This window comes from Trichosurus vulpecula, chromosome 5 (genome assembly GCF_011100635.1).
Source record: "Trichosurus vulpecula isolate mTriVul1 chromosome 5, mTriVul1.pri, whole genome shotgun sequence".
Lineage (NCBI taxonomy): Eukaryota > Metazoa > Chordata > Mammalia > Diprotodontia > Phalangeridae > Trichosurus > Trichosurus vulpecula.
In genome coordinates, this window is record NC_050577.1 from 140811798 (window position 1) to 140827681 (window position 15884).

Sequence of the window (15884 nt, forward strand, 5' to 3'; positions counted from 1 at the left end):
AGGAGGACTACAAAAGAAGTCCCAGTCCTGGGAAAGGGTGGGTGGGTCTATGCATGGATGGATGGATGTGGGAGGTGGGGGGAGCGAGGCAGGGAGTGCCCCCAGAGGCTCAACCACCTGCTGCCTGCTCCACCTCGCCCAGCACAATCCCATATAAGGCGGCCAGGGTTCGTGTGAGTACGTCCAATGTGTGAATGGAGAGGCATTTTTCCCGGGTAGATATGTCTCTGACCAGTAAAACCAGGAAGGGCAGATTGAAGGAAAGGAAAGGTGGGGGAAGAAACATGAGGGTTTAAAGATCAACATTTTTCCGTCTAGTCCCAGAACGAGAGGGCCGCCGCCCTAGTCATCATCATCGAGGGGAATGAGGTAGCGAGATAGAAGCAGACTTGGGTACTGCTCCTTCTCCGAAGACTCCTGGCATGTCCCTCCTTCCTCTTCTTTCTCCACTTTTTTGGGTCTACCTGTTGGTTTCCTCCCTGGGGCAGTGGTGCTTTTCCGGCCTTTCGCAGCCCTCTGATTCTTACTCCGCTTTGGTCTGCCCCGACGTCTCTTGGGAGTTGGTGCCTCACTGGGCTCCTTGGGGGGTTGTTTCTGGGATCGGCCCCGCCCTCTCTTCTCAGACTCGTCTTTCTGTTTGGAGGCCAGAAGTTGGCTGGACATTGAACTAGATCTACTCATCCTCCCCTTTCTCTAATGAGAGGTGATAAAGGGTAGGGAGATGGGGTTCGGCAGCGGGCTGGCTTGGGTGCGTAGCTTCGGGTTGTGGGGGAGCAACGTGGACTGCGAGTGAATGACCTCGCTAAACTTACCTGCTCGGGCTCTTCCCTTCGCCGCCGCCCCTAGTTGCAAATGCCGGGTATGCACGTTTTTATAGTCCTTTGAACATAGTCCCAGATTGCGCTCCAGAATGGTTGGATCAGTTCACAACTCCACCAACAATGCATTAGTGTTCTGCTTTAATGACATCTTCCCTAACATTTATTATTTTCTTGTTTTATCATGTTAACCAATCTGATAGGGGTCATGTGGTACCTCAGAGCTGTTTTGATTTGCATTTCTCTAATGATTTAGTGATTTAGTGATCTAGTGATTTAGAGCATTTTTTCCCATGACTATAGATAGCTTTAATTTCTTCCTGTGAAAACTGGCTGTTCATATCCTTTGACCATTTGTCAGTTGGGGAATGATTTGTATTCTTGTAAATTTGACTCAATTCTCTATATATTTTAGAATTGAGGCCTTTATCGGTGGCGCTAGTTGTAAAAATTCTTTCCCAGTTTTCTGCTTCCCTCCTAATCTTGATTGCATTGCATTTGTTTGTGCAAAAACTTTTCAATTTAATGTAATCCAAATTATCCACTTTGGATTTCATAATGTTCTATGTCTCTTAATGTGGTCATAAATTCCTCCACTCTCCATGAATCAGACAGATAAACTACTCATTGTTACCCTAATTTGTTTATAGTATTAGCCTTTATACCTAAATTGTGTGCCCATTTGGACTTTATTTTGATATATGGTGTCAGATGTTGGTCTATGCCTAGTTTCTACCATACTATTTTCCAGTTTTACCAGCATTTTTTGTCAAATAGTGATTTCTTATTCCAGAAACTGGGGTCTTTGAGTTTACCAAACAGTAGATTGCTGTAATCATTGACTACTGTGTCTTGTATACCTACCCTACTGATCTACCCCTCTGTTTCTTAGCCAGTACCAAGTAGTTTTGATGATTGCTGCTTTGTAGTATAATTTAAGATCTGGTGTGGCTAGGCGACCTTCCCCAGCATTTCTTTTCATTAATTCCCTTGATATTCTGCACCTTTTGTTAGTCCAGATGAATTTTGATATTTTTTCTAGCTGTATAAAATGATTTTTCACAGTTTGATTTATATGGCACTGAATAAGTAAATTAATTTAGGTAGAATTGTCATTTTTATTATGTTAGCTTGGCCCACAAGCAACTGCTTTTCCAATTATTTAGATCTGACTTTATTTGTGTGAAAGGTGTTTTGTAATTTTGTTCACATAGGTCCTGGGTTTGTTTTGGCAGGTAGACTCTCAAATATTTTACAGTGTCTACAGTAACTTTAAATGGAATTTCTCTCTCTATCTCTTGCTGTTGGGCTTTGTTAGTAATATGTAGAAATGCTGATGATTTACATGGGTTTATTTTATATCCAGCATCTTTGCTAATCTTGTTTATTATTTCAAGTAGTTTTTTGCTTGATTCTCCAGGATTCTCTAAGTAAATCATCATATCATCTGCAAAGAGTGATAACTTAGTTTCTTCTTTGCCTATTCTAAGTCCTTCAATTTCTTTTTCTTCTCTTATTGCTAAAGCTAGCATTTCTAGTACCATATTGAGTAACAGTGGTGATAATGGAAGTCCTTGTTTCACCCCCAATCTTATTGGAAATGCATCTAGCTTATCCCCATTACATATAATGCTTGCTGAAGGTTTTAGGTAGATGCTACTTATCATTTTAAGGAAGGCTTCATTTATTACTGTTCTCTAGTGTTTTTAATAGCAATGGGTATTGTATTTCGTCAAGAGCTTTTTCTGCATCTATTCAGATAATCATATGGTTTCTACTAGTTTTGTTGTTGATAAGATCAATTATGCTGATAGTTTTCCTAATATTGAACTAGCCCTGCATTCCTGGTATAAATCCCACTTGATCAAAGTGTATTATTCTTGTGATAATTTGCTGTAATCTTTTTGCTAATATTCTATTTGAAATTTTTCCATCTATATTCATTAGGGAAATTGGTCTATAATTTTCTTTCTCTCTTTTAGCTCTTCCTGGTTTAGGTATCATTACCGTATTTATATCATAAGAAGAATTTTGTAGGACTCCTTTTTCACCAGTTTTCCCAAGCAGCCTGTGTAGTATTGGAATTAATTGTTCTTTAAATGTTTGATAAAATTTGCTTGTAAATCCACCTGGCCTTGGAGATTTTTATCTAGGGAGTCCATTGATGGGGTTATCTAAGTATATCACTTCCTATTTTGTTAATCTGGACAATTTATATTTTTGTAAATATTCACCCATTTCACTAAGATTGTCTAATTTATGGGCATACAATTGGGCAAAATAATTTCCAATTATTGTTTTAATTTCCTTTTCGTTGGTGGTGAATTCACCTTTTTCATTTTTGATACTAATAATTTGGTTTTCTTCTTTTTCTTTTAAATCAAATTGATCAAAGGTTTATCAATCTTATAGGTTTTTTTCATAAAACCAGCTCTTAGTTTTATTTTAGTTTTATCAATAGTTTTCTTAATTTCAATTTTATTAATCTCTCCTTTGGTTTTCAGTATTTCTGATTTGATATTTAATGGAGAATTTTTAAGTTGTTCTTTTACTAGCCTTTTCAGTTGTATGCCCAATTCATTGATCTCCTCTTTCTCTATTTTATTCATGTAAGGATTCAGAAATATAAAACTTATCCTAAGAATAGCTTTTGCTGTGTCCTGTAAGTTTTGGTATGTTGTCTCGTTATTGTGATTCTCTCGAATGTAGTTATTAATTGTTTCTGTAATTTGTTGTTTGATCTACTCATTCTTTAGGATTAGATTATTTAGTTTCCAATTAATTTTTAGTCCCTTTCCGTGGCCCTTTATTACATGTAATTTTCATTGCATCATGATCTGAGAAGGATGCATTTAATATTTCTACCTTTCTGCACTGGATTATGATGCTTTATGCCTTAGTACATGGTCACTTTTTGTGTATGTGCCATGTACCACTGAGAAAAAAGTATATTCCTTTCTATCCCTATTCAGTTTTCTCCAGAGGTCTTATATCTACCTTTCATAAAATTTTATTCACCTTCTTAACTTCTTTCATGTTTATTTTGAGGTTAGATTTATCAAGTCTATTTTGCCGTCTATTTCTACCAGCAGCTCCCTTAACTTCTTCTCTAAGAATTGAGTTGCTAATACAATTTGTTGTGTATATTTTTAGTAATGATATTACTTCATTGTTTATGATGCCTTTTAGCAGGATATAGTTTATTTCCTTATCTCTTTTGATTAGATCTGTTTTTGCTTTTGCTTTGAGATTAGGATTGCTACCCCTGCTTTTTTTTTTACTTCAGCTGAAGCATATTGTATTCTACTCCAGCCTTTTACTTTACCTTGTGTGTGTTCTCCTGTTTCAGATGTGTTTCTTGTAAACAACATATTGTAGGATTATAGTTTTTAATCTGTTCTGCTATTCACTTCCTTTTTATGGGAGAATTCATCCCATTCACAATCATAGTTATGATTACCATCTGTGTCTTTCTCTCCATCTTATTGCTCTCTGTTTATGCTTTTATTTCTCCCTTAACCTCCTCAAAAGAGTTTTGCTTTTGACCACCACATTCCTCAATCTTCCCTCCCTTCTATCAGCCCCCTCCCTCTTCTTTCTTTTTTCCCCTTACTACTTCTTTCCTCGCTTCTAACCACCCCTTCCCTTTCCCCTTTCCTGTCCTACTGCCTGTAGGGCAAGTTAGAGTTCTATACTTAATTGAGTATGTTATTCCTTCCTTGAACCAAATCCAATGAGTGTAAATAAAGTTCAAACAATGCTCACCTCCCCCCTTCTTTCCCTCTACTATAATAGTTTTTTGTGCCTCTTTATGTGATATAATTTACCCTTTCCTGCCTCCTCCTTTCCTTTTCTCCCATTACAATCACTTTGCACTCCTTGATTAGGTTTTTGATCAACACATCAGTTAATTTATACCCACACCCTCTGTCAATGTATATCCCTTTAAAATGTCATAATAAAGATACAGTTCTCAAGATTTACAGGTATCATCCTCCCATGTAGGGATGTAAACTGTTTGACCTTATTGAATAACATGTTTTTTAAATTTTTTTTTCTCTGTTTACCTTTTTATTCCTAATTTGAGTCCTGTATTTGAAGATCAAATTTTTCATTGAGCTCTGGCCTTTTCATCTCAGGAATGTCTGGAAGTCCCTTATTTCATTGACTGTCTATCTCCTTGACTGAAAGATTATGCTGAATTTTGCTGGGTAGTTGATCCTTGTATAACCCTGAGGAAACACAGAAAGACCTCAGCTAGCCTCAGCCTCTGGTTCTGGCAGCAGGAAGCCATATAATGCTGTAGCTTACTTGGTTCCAAGCTGGAACTGGCTGGTGTGTGCTGAGGCTGGTCTGCTGAGGTGGGGCTTGCTGTTGGCAACATTCTCTGGGTTTTTCAAGGTCAACAGAGGTGGGGGGGCGGAGGCAGTGAGAGCACTATTCACTCCACCGTCTTGGCTCCTGGAAGTTTAAATAGATGACTTTCAAACATCTAATCTTTGGGCTGATAGACCCAGGAATAGTTGTTGCCACTGTCACAGGCCTTGTGCAGCAGCGTGCTTCTATCTCACCCAGTTCCAACACACCCATGTCCTGTGCTGAGAGGTCTGGGAATTGCCACTGCTGCTGGTGATTCAGTCTGCTTGGGTCTGCTCTGGCCTTGCTGTGATTGGGTCTGCACTGGTGCAGCTTGTGCACTAGGCTACACTCCTCTCCCAGCCCAATGCAACACATCCTTCCTGGTGACCTTCCAACTTGTCTTGGGCTAGAAATGTGCCACACTGTCTCTCTGTGGATTCTGTTGCTCTAAAATTTGTTCAGATTCACTTTTCAGAGGTATATGAAGGAATTTGTGGGAGAGCTCAGGTTAGTCCCTGCTTTCAATCTGCCATCTTGGCTCCCCATCTACATTCACTTTTGATTTTTGTTTTTGTAGTGTGGTTGTTTAGTGTTATTATATATTGCTTTCTTGGCTCTACCTTATTTTGCATCCATTATGAAAATCTTTCTATGCTTTCCTGTATTCATCACATACATTTCTTACAGTACAATAATATCCCATTATATTTATGTACCAAAATTAGCTTATGGATTCCTTAATTGATGGGTCTTCATTATATTTCCACTTCTTTGCTATCACAAAAGTGCTTCTCTGAATATTTTGGTGTATATGGAGACTTTTGTCTTATTGATTGCTTTCTTGGAGTATGAGCCTATGCAGAAACTTTTAAGTATTGTGTAATAAAAGTTTTATATTTAATTTTTTGCAGTTGCCTCTGTCTCTTGTTTGCTTAAAAATATATCACCTACTTGAACTATTAGATGTATATGATCTGTTACTCTTCTATTTTTTTAGTATCATCTTAAATATTAAGATTGGGTATCCATTTAGAATGTACTGTGGAATATATTATAAGGTGTTGGTCTAAGCCTAATTTCTTCCACACTAGATTCCAGTTTTTTCAGTAGGTTCTTAAAAATCAAATGATTTTTTCCCTAGATAATTTATGTTTTTCACTTTATCAAACTCTAGGTTGTTGGATTCCATTGTTTCTGATTCTCCCTGTCTAGTCTGTTCCATTGACCTATTTTTTAACCAATACCAGATAGTTCTGATGACTGCTGCTTTATAATATACTTTGAAATCTGGAAGTGCTATTCCCTTTTCATCCCTATTTCTTTTCATTTCCGTTGATAATCTAGATCTTTTGTTTTTCCAAGTGGATTTTTCTTATTATTTATCAAGTTCTATAGAATATCCCCTTGGTAGTTTGATAGGTAGAGCATTAGAAGTATAAGTTAACTTTGGTAGTATTGCCATTTTTATTATATTTTCATGGCCTATCCAGTAGCAGTGGATATTTATCCAGCTTTATTTCTTTAAAGAGCACTTTGTAATTTAATCTTTTGCAATGCAAATCTTTTGTGTGCTTTGGTGGGTTGATCCTCAAATATTTTATGCATTTTGTAGCTATTTGGAATGGGAGTCCCCTTTTTATTTTTGTTTCTTGGGTTTTTTTATTATATAGCAATGCAGTTAAGTTTTGAGGGTTTATTTTGCAGCTTGCAACTTGCTAAAGCTATTAATTGTCTCAATTAGCATATTTACTGACTCTAGGATTTTTCCAAGTATACCGTTATATCATCAGTAAATAGAGACAGTTTTATCTTCTTTCTGTCCATCTTATTGACATTAATGTCTTTCTCTTGCATTATTTCTATTGCTAGCAGTTCCAGAACTATGTAAAAAAACAAGAGAGAGAGACTGGACATCCTTGCTTCACTCCTGTATTTATTAGAAAAGATTCTAGTGTTTTTCCATTGCTGATGGTACTTGATTTTGGTTTAAGATAGTTATTTTTGTGATATTTAAAAAGTCTTTTTATGCTTAGGTCTTATAGATATGATAAAACAGTGCTGTGTGTTGTCAAAGGCTTTTTCTGCCTCTGTTGAGATGATAATGTAGTTTTTGATGTTTGGTTTTTAATATGATTAATTATGTTTATTGTTTTCTGAATACTGAAACATTTTTGCATCCCAGGGGTAAGTCCCATTTGGTCATAATGAATGATTTCTTGTATTAATTGCTGTAGTCTCTTTGACAGGATTTTGTTTAAGATTTTTGAGTTAGTATTCATTAATGAGTTTGGCCTATAGCTTTCCCCCATTTCATGTTTCCTTGGTTTCAGTATTAAGACTGTATTTGTCTCACAAAAGGATTCTTATGAGGAACTTTCCTAATTTTTGAGAAAGATTTGTCAAGTATGGGTAGTAAATGGGTTTTTTTAAGTTTAATAGAAATCTTCTGCGAATCTATTCATACCAGGACTTTTTCCTGTGGTAGCTCCTTAACTACTAAGTATATTTCCTTTTCTTTGGGTTATTTTAGACCTCAGTTTGGCCTTTTCATAGTTTGGGCATTTAAAAAATTTTGAAGATATTCCTCTATTTCTTTTGTGTTCTCAGTTTTGTTAGCGTATAACTGAATGATATATCCTGATTATTCTTTTCATTTATTCTTTTTTTCTGTGACTTTACTTTGTTCATTTGATAATTTCTTGATTTGATTTTCTGCTTTCTTCTTTTTTAATCAGATCAGCCAAAAGGTTTATCAATTTTATGAGAATTTTCAAAGAAGCAGCTCTAAGTTTTATTTATGACTTCTTTGGATTTTTTTTGTTTCTAATTTATTTTATTCTTTTCTAATTTTTAGTATCTTCTTTTTTAGGTTTATTTGCCAACTTTGTAATTTTAAAAAATGTATATTAAGTTCATTAATCCTCTTTTTTCTATGTTGTCTGTATATATTTATACATATATGATTTTCCCCTGAAGTCTGCTTTAGCTGCCTGCCAGAAATTTTGGTATAATATTTCATCATAATTATTTTCATTCACATACTTATTATTTTTTATGATTTGTTCTTTGTCTCATTTATTTTTTAAAAGGATTTTATTGTTATATCTCCATTTGGGCTTGTGTATTTTCTTATAGTCCATGAACCAATTACTATTTATTGCCTTGTGGTTTGTAAAATATTTATTTATTCTTTCTCTTCTTTTATATTTGTTTGTAATATCTTTGTGTCCTAATACATGGTTGATTCTTGTAAAATTTCCATGTAATGCTGATAAATATGTATATTCCTTTATAGACCCCTTTAGAAAATGCAATGTTTTTAACTTTCGTGTCTCTAGGAATTTTTTCAGTTCCATATTTTCTCCTTTGTTTGTCTTTCTGTTAGATTTATTCAAAGCTGAAAGAAGGATATTAGAGTCCTCTGTCACTATCATAATATTGTCTGTTTCTTCTTGCAGCTCAGTTAACATTTCCTTTATAAATTTGGATGTTAATTCATTTGGCATGCATGAGTTTATTATTGAAATTTGCTTGTTGTCTTTGATTCCTTTAATTATAATACAGTTTTCTTATTTGTCTCTTTTTATTTTGGGGGTATTTGCTTTTGCTTTGTCAGATAATGATTCCAACTTCTGCTTTTTTTGAATTCACTTGTTGCATGATTAATGTCTTTTGAGAGGAAGTTTATCTTACTTCATTATACATTCTCTCCGTCTGCCTTAGATTCTTATTTGCTGGTTCATGATCCCTATAATTAATCTCTTTCTACTCTCTGTATTCCTCATGGAATCCATATTTCTGAGATATCTATTCCAACTCCTGCCACTGCCTTGTATAGCTTGCCTTTAGAGATTCCTTTTTTCTGCTGTGCTTTACTCTCAGAGCAATGTCAGTTCCTACAGGTTACATGGTAGCCCCTCCCCCCATGTCTGATTATGTAGACCACTAATGGTCTACTCTATGCCATCCCCTTGCTTCTTTCCCAATTTTCCTCAAAATTTTCTCTTTGGGATGGAGAATATCTGTTTTGAGAAATTTATGAGATCTTTAGGATCAGAGAAAATGTCTAGTCCTCCATCTTAATGGTCACATTAACCTAAAGTTGTATGCTAATTCCATTTTTAAATGAAATGTAATTAAAAATCATTATATTTGCATGTTAGACTTTCATAAAATATCTTTATTTTTTTTGGGTGTTTAAAAACAACGAAGGTGGGGGCGGCGCGGAGCCAAGATGGCAGCTGGTAAGCAGGGACTAGAGTGAGCTCCGTACCGAGCCCCTCCAAAAACCTATAAAAAATGTCTCTGAACCAATTCTAGAATGGCTGAACCCACAGAACAACAGAGGGAAGCAGGGCTCCAGCCCAGGACAGCCTGGATGGTCTCTGGGTGAGGTCTATTCCACATGGAGCTGGGAGCTGGGAACGGAGTGGAGCAGAGCCCAGCCTGAGCGGCGTGGAACAACCAAACTTGGAGTTGGGCGGATGGGGCCCCTAGCACCCTGAATATGTGAGCTGCAGCAGTTACCAGACCCCTCGACCCACAAACACCAAAGACTGCAGAGAAGGTTAGTGGGAAAAGCTGCAGGAGTGGAAGGAGTTCGCGGTTCGGCTTCCAGCCCCGGGGGCAGTGGAGGTGGGGCAGCTACAGTTGCTGCTGCTTCTGGCCCCAGGCCCACCTGGTGGGAGGAATTAAGTGGCAGATCAGAGCAGGAGTGCACAGCCTGTTGAAGATCTAAGCCCAGCCCGGGCTGGGGGTTCTTGGGGAAGGAGTAGTACTGGTGTGACAGAGCTGGCACCTCCCCCCCAAATGGGGAACATAGAACTCGTTAGTCTACAAGCAGTCATACCCCGCTGAAAAACTTAAGGGTCAAGTTAGTTGGTAGGGAATATGGCCAGGCAGCGAAAGCACACCCAGATTCAGTCTCAGACTTTGGATTCTTTCTTTGGTGACAAAGAAGACCAAAACATACAGCCTAAAGAAGACAACAAAGTCATAGAGCCTACAACAAAAGCCTCCAAGAAAAACATGAACTGGCCCCAGGCCATAGAAGAACTCAAAAAGGATTTGGAAAAGCAAGTTAGAGAAGTAGAGGAAAAATTGGGAAGAGAAATGAGAAGGATGCAAGAAAACCATGAAAAACAAGTCAATGACTTGCTAAAGGAGACCCAAAAAATACTGAAAAATACACTGAAGAAAACAACACCTTAAAAAACAGATTAACTCAAATGGCAAAAGAGCTCCAAAAAGCCAATGAGGAGAAGAATGCCTTGAAAGGCAGAATTAGCCAAATGGAAAAGGAGGTCCAAAAGACCACTGAAGAAAATACTACTTTAAAAATTAGATTGGAGCAAGTGGAAGCTAGTGACTTTATGAGAAATCAGGATATTATAAAACAGAACCAAAGGAATGAAAAAATGGAAGACAATGTGAAATATCTTCTTGGAAAAACCACTGACCTGGAAAGTAGATCCAGGAGAGATAATTTAAAAATTATTGGACTACCTGAAAGCCATGATCAAAAAAAGAGCCCAGATACCATCTTTCAAGAAATTATCAAGGAGAACTGCCCTGATATTCTAGAGCCACAGGGCAAAATGGAAATTGAAAGAATCCATCGATCGCCTCCTCAAATAGATCCCAAAAAGAAATCTCCTAGGAATATTGTTGCCAAATTCCAGAGCTCCCAGATCAAGGAGAAAATACTGCAAGCAGCCAGAAAGAAACAATTTGAGTATTGTGGAAACCCAATCAGAATAACCCAAGATCTGGCAGCTTCTACATTAAGAGATCGAAGGGCTTGGAATGCGATATTCTGGAGGTCAGTGGAGCTAGGATTAAAACCTAGAATCACCTACCCAGCAAAACTGAGTATCATGTTCCAAGGCAAAATATGGAGTTTCAATAAAATAGAGGACTTTCAAGCATTCTCAGTGAAAAGACCAGAACTGAATAGAAAATTTGACTTTCACACACAAGAATCAAGAGAAGCATGAAAAGGTGATTGAAACAGAAATTGCAAGGGATTTACTAAAGTTGAACTGTTTTGTTTACATTCCTACATGGAAAGATGATGTGTAAGATTCATGAGACCTCAGTATTAGGGTAGTTGAAGGGAATATGCATATATATATATATATGTTTATGTATATATATAAGTGAATGTGTATGTATGTATATATCTATGTGTATATGTATGTATGTATATATATATGTAAAAGAGAGAGAGCAGACACAGGGTGAGTTGAAGATGAAGGGAAGATATCTAAAAGAAATAAAATGAAATTAAGGGATGAGAGAGCAACATACCGAGAGAGGGAGATAGGGAGAGATAGAATGGGGTGGATTATCTCGCATAAAGGTGGCAAGAGGAAGCAGTTCTGTGGGAGGAGGGGAGAGGGCAGGTGAGGGGGGAATGAATGAACCTTGCTCTCATCAGATTTGGCCTGAGGAGGGAATACCATACATACTCAGTGGGGTATCTTACCCCACAGGAAAGAAGAGGGAGGAAGATAAAAAAAAATAAAAGGGGGGGGATGATGGAGGTGAGGGCAGATGGGGGTGGAGGTAATCAAAACAAACACTTTGGAAAGGGGACAGGGTCAAGGGAGAAAATTCAATAAAGCGGGATGGGTTGGGAAGGAGCAAAATGTAGTTAGCCTTTCACAACATGAGTATTGTAGAAGGGTTATACATAATGATACATGTGTGGCCTAGGTTGAATTGCTCGACTTCTTAGGGAGGGTGGGTGGGAAGGGAAGAGGGAAGAGAATTTGGAACTCAAAGTTTTAAAAACAGATGTTCAAAATCAAAAAAAAAAGTTTTTGCATGCAACTAAAAAATAAGATACACAGGCAATGGGGCGTAGAAATTTATCTTGCCCTACAAGAAAGGAAGGGAAAAGGGGATGAGAGGGGAGGGGAGTGATAGAGGGGAGGGCTGACTGGGGAACAGGGCAACCAGAATATAAGCCATCTTGGAGTGGGGGGGAGGGTAGAAATGGGGAGAAAATTTGTAATTCAAACTGTTGTGAAAATCAATGCTGAAAACCAAATATGTTAAATAAATAAATTTAAATAAACAGTCAAATTAAAAGAAAAAAAAAAGAAAGCCCAATAGACTGTACAGTTCACAGGGTCATGAACAATAAAACACAAGTGAACAAAAAAAAAACAACGAAGGTAATGTTAAGAATTAACATGTCCCTTTCAAAATAGTCTTTTATCGTTTGTTAGATGCTATTAAAAACTCAATTGATCTTTGTTATACTTGTTTTATAGATTTCGTATTTTACTTGTCTAAGGCCCAAAGTGGAATACATGATAATCCAGAAGGAAAGGCATGATCTTAATACAATAGTTTTATAAACAACAATGGAGTTTGTATAATTATTAAATATGGTTTATGATGCTCAAGATAGAAAAAAAAAACAAAATGTGCACTGTGGGTTTTAGGAATTAATTTAAAATAAATTAGCCTTTTAAAACTTGTGATTTGTTGAAAATATACCAACTGTGTTAGTATTTTCTTGATACTATGTGTGAATTTGAAAGGTATGTGCTTTTATTCTTTGGGATATTCCCTCTACCACTCCAGATCAAAGTTCCTTCTATAACTCAAGGCACATTTTCAAACTGTGCCAAAAAGAAAAAAAAAACAAAAACAAACCAAACCCCAAAAAAGAAACCTTCATGACTGGTGACTATCACTTCGATGATGAGCCTCCCTGAATTCATCTGATCCTCAGGCCACAGGTACATATATGGTTTATCATAGGACTGAATGATCGCAAGTTTTCTAAGATGTTGCAGAAGTTGAACAGAGTTTTACTTCAAGAATCAAAAATTTTCTCCATGCCATTACGAAGGTTTCACTGTTGATATATGAATTAAGAATTTCAAATGTTAAATGATATTTTTATGAATCAAAATGTGTTTTAATTGAGAGATGAGGTAATCCTTTACCTATTTATTAATATTTTGTATTTTAAATGTACCTTTACCCATTTTAAAGAAATATTTGTATAGAAGTCAGTGGTTTTATCTTTATCACTTCAAGGATGGATATTATACTCTAAACTGGAAATCACATTTTTGACTGAGTACTCAGTTCTTGTTAATTATGGCTAAATATCATTTCAGCAACCTCATGTAATAGTACAGTGAACATGTATCTTGAAAGTATCAGTCAATTAATCAGACATTAAACGGTAAGTGCTTGCTGTGTACCTGGTTTTGTGCTAAGTGCTAAGGATGCAAAAAGATAGCCTCTGCCCTAAAGGAACTCACAATTTAAGTTCACTATCAGGTTTAAACATTCTTGGATACTTGTTAGATATTTACAAAATTGTACTGGACCAATAAAAAATCTTTTTGGAAAATATTCCCTCAATTTTCCCCAACAGTCTGCAATTCTCTATCAAACTGATTGATTCTACAATAGAGTTAAAAAAGGAAACCTTTTATCTACTTCATTGTCCTCTTACACAGTTTAGTAAGTAGTACAAAAGAGAAAGGGAAAAGTTTATTATTTGAATAATGTGCTTAAAATTTTATATATTTACTTTATTCATCTAAGCAGTCCAAATCAGATTCTGAAAATTAGGAGCAAATCACTATTTCACTTGGAAGTGACATTTGACAGTAACTCATACATATTTAATTGGGGAAAATGTGCACACAATGTATTTAGTATAGTCATTTCTGAATTGCAATTATGGTAGATAATTTCATTTTTCAAAAGAGTTTGTAAATTTAATTCATTATATGCTTAACACATAGTAGATTTTTTTCAGTATTGTTAATGCTGTCAATAAATGACCTTTTGAGAATCATAAAGCTTCAATCTGTATTTTAATAGGATAGCTAATGATTTCTGTTCATGTCCTATTGATTTTATTTGAATAGTGGTTTGTTGACAAAACTGAGTACAGATGTTCCTTGTTGATCACTTTTCGTAGGTAATAATAATTAACACTTATATAGTGAATAGATTAACTTAAATTCTATTGGAAACCTATTCTTTGATGATTTTCCTAAAACTTGATTGAACAAAGCTACGATGTGCACATTTTAATTCCTAGATGCACATCCCTTTGAACTGTATTTTTATAATAGCAGGATAACCATTCTTCTTTTCCCCATCTCCCATAGTTACACTCTGTCCATGGGGATTATCTGAAATGGCTACCAAGGTTTGCCATTATTATTTTCCTGAGCCTGAATTAAGGCTGCCCTAGAGATATTCCTAAGGGGGCATTTAGGTGACCTTCAGTGGGTAGAGAGGGCCATCTCTAGTCATTCTGATCAACATCTTGCCACTGGGCCCAGAAGGCTCCAGAGGAGAAGGTGAGGCTGGTAACTTTGCACAGCCCTCCCTCCCCTAAATCCAATTCACTTGCAAGTAATGGCCTCACCTCCTGAAGCCATGATCTTCTTCAAAGAACAAAGGACACAAGCAAGAATCCCCCTCCAAAAATGCATTTTTCCAGTTGTATTATGGAATGAAAAATCTGGAAGAAAATTAATAGTAGGATATGTTTTGTAACTGTCTTTTTTCTTTAATGGTAGAAGATTAGCCTTACACATGTTTTAAAAATCTATTGGGCTACTATATTTTCAGGAGCTCCTTCCCACAGTTTTGTGGTATTGTATATGTTAATATTGATTTTTAGAAATAATATTTTATAATATATGTCATTATACTAAAGGGATTTTCAGTGTTTATTTAACTATAGCCTAATAGTTCATGCCGAGACTGAGTATGTGTTCCAGTATGAATGGTAACCCTTCTTTTGTAATTTGCTGGAAAGCTGCATATCTGAATATAGTAATAATAAAATATTATATTTACAGCTTTTATTAGTCATATGCGTTTAAATATGTGACTGTTCAGGCTGTACTTTGAAAATCTATAGTATTTGTAGATGTTTGCTCAGCTTTAGGGCATACCATTTTTGCCCAATTAGTGGCCAAAAGGTGGTTAATTTTGTGTCTTTGACCTTTCTGCTAAGAGCATGCCCCATTGTAAATGTGAATGTTATACATGATTGAGATAATATCTCATCATTATCTTGAGCCATTTGTTTTCCACAATTCTTAACACAGTTTCACATGTCAAGTCAAATCAATGAGCATTTATTAAGTGTCTACTATCTTCCAAGCCATGTGCAAAGTGATAGGGTTACAAAGGCAAAAACAATTCTTGCCCTTAAGTAGCTCATAGTCTAATGGGAGAGACAGCATACAAACTACTATATATAAATAAAATATATGCAGAATAAATTGGGGATGGACAATGAAAGAAGTTACTAGGATTAATGAGGACTGGGAAGAAACTTCTTGTAGAAGATGTGACTTTCCCTGAGAATAGAAAGAAGTCAGGGGAAGTTATGTGGCAGAAAAGGAGAGAGAGAGAGATCTCTAGGCACGGTGGACAGTCAGTTGAAATGCCTGGATTTGGGAGGTGGAGTGTCTGTGTGAAGAAACTTAAGAAGGCCAGTCACTGGATTGTAGAATGTAGAGAGAGGAGTAAGTTGCAAGAAGATTGGAAAAGTAGGAAAGGACCAAGATATATGTGCTTTTGAAAATGTTACTTTGCATGTAATATTTAAAAGTGATAACATTTTATTGAGAAGCAGTATGGGATAGTAAATATAGAGATGGCTCGGCAGTCAGGGAGACCTGAATTCAAGAACAGCCTCTGAAC

The 15884-nt window shown here is 36.3% G+C and overlaps 1 protein-coding gene across 1 annotated transcript; it reads right to left on the bottom strand.

Annotated features, from left to right (window-relative positions):
- Nucleotides 1-342: 342 nt before the first annotated feature.
- On the bottom strand, nt 343-681 carry LOC118851075 (high mobility group protein HMG-I/HMG-Y-like). Its single transcript, XM_036760639.1, has one exon. The coding sequence runs from the start codon at nt 679-681 to the stop codon at nt 343-345; it is 339 nt and encodes a 112-aa protein (XP_036616534.1).
- Nucleotides 682-15884: the final 15203 nt, after the last annotated feature.

Excerpts from the sequence above, each read along its gene's own strand:
- LOC118851075 (XM_036760639.1), bottom strand. The coding sequence starts at position 681 with ATGAGTAGATCTAGTTCAATGTCCAGCCAACTTCTGGCCTCCAAACAG.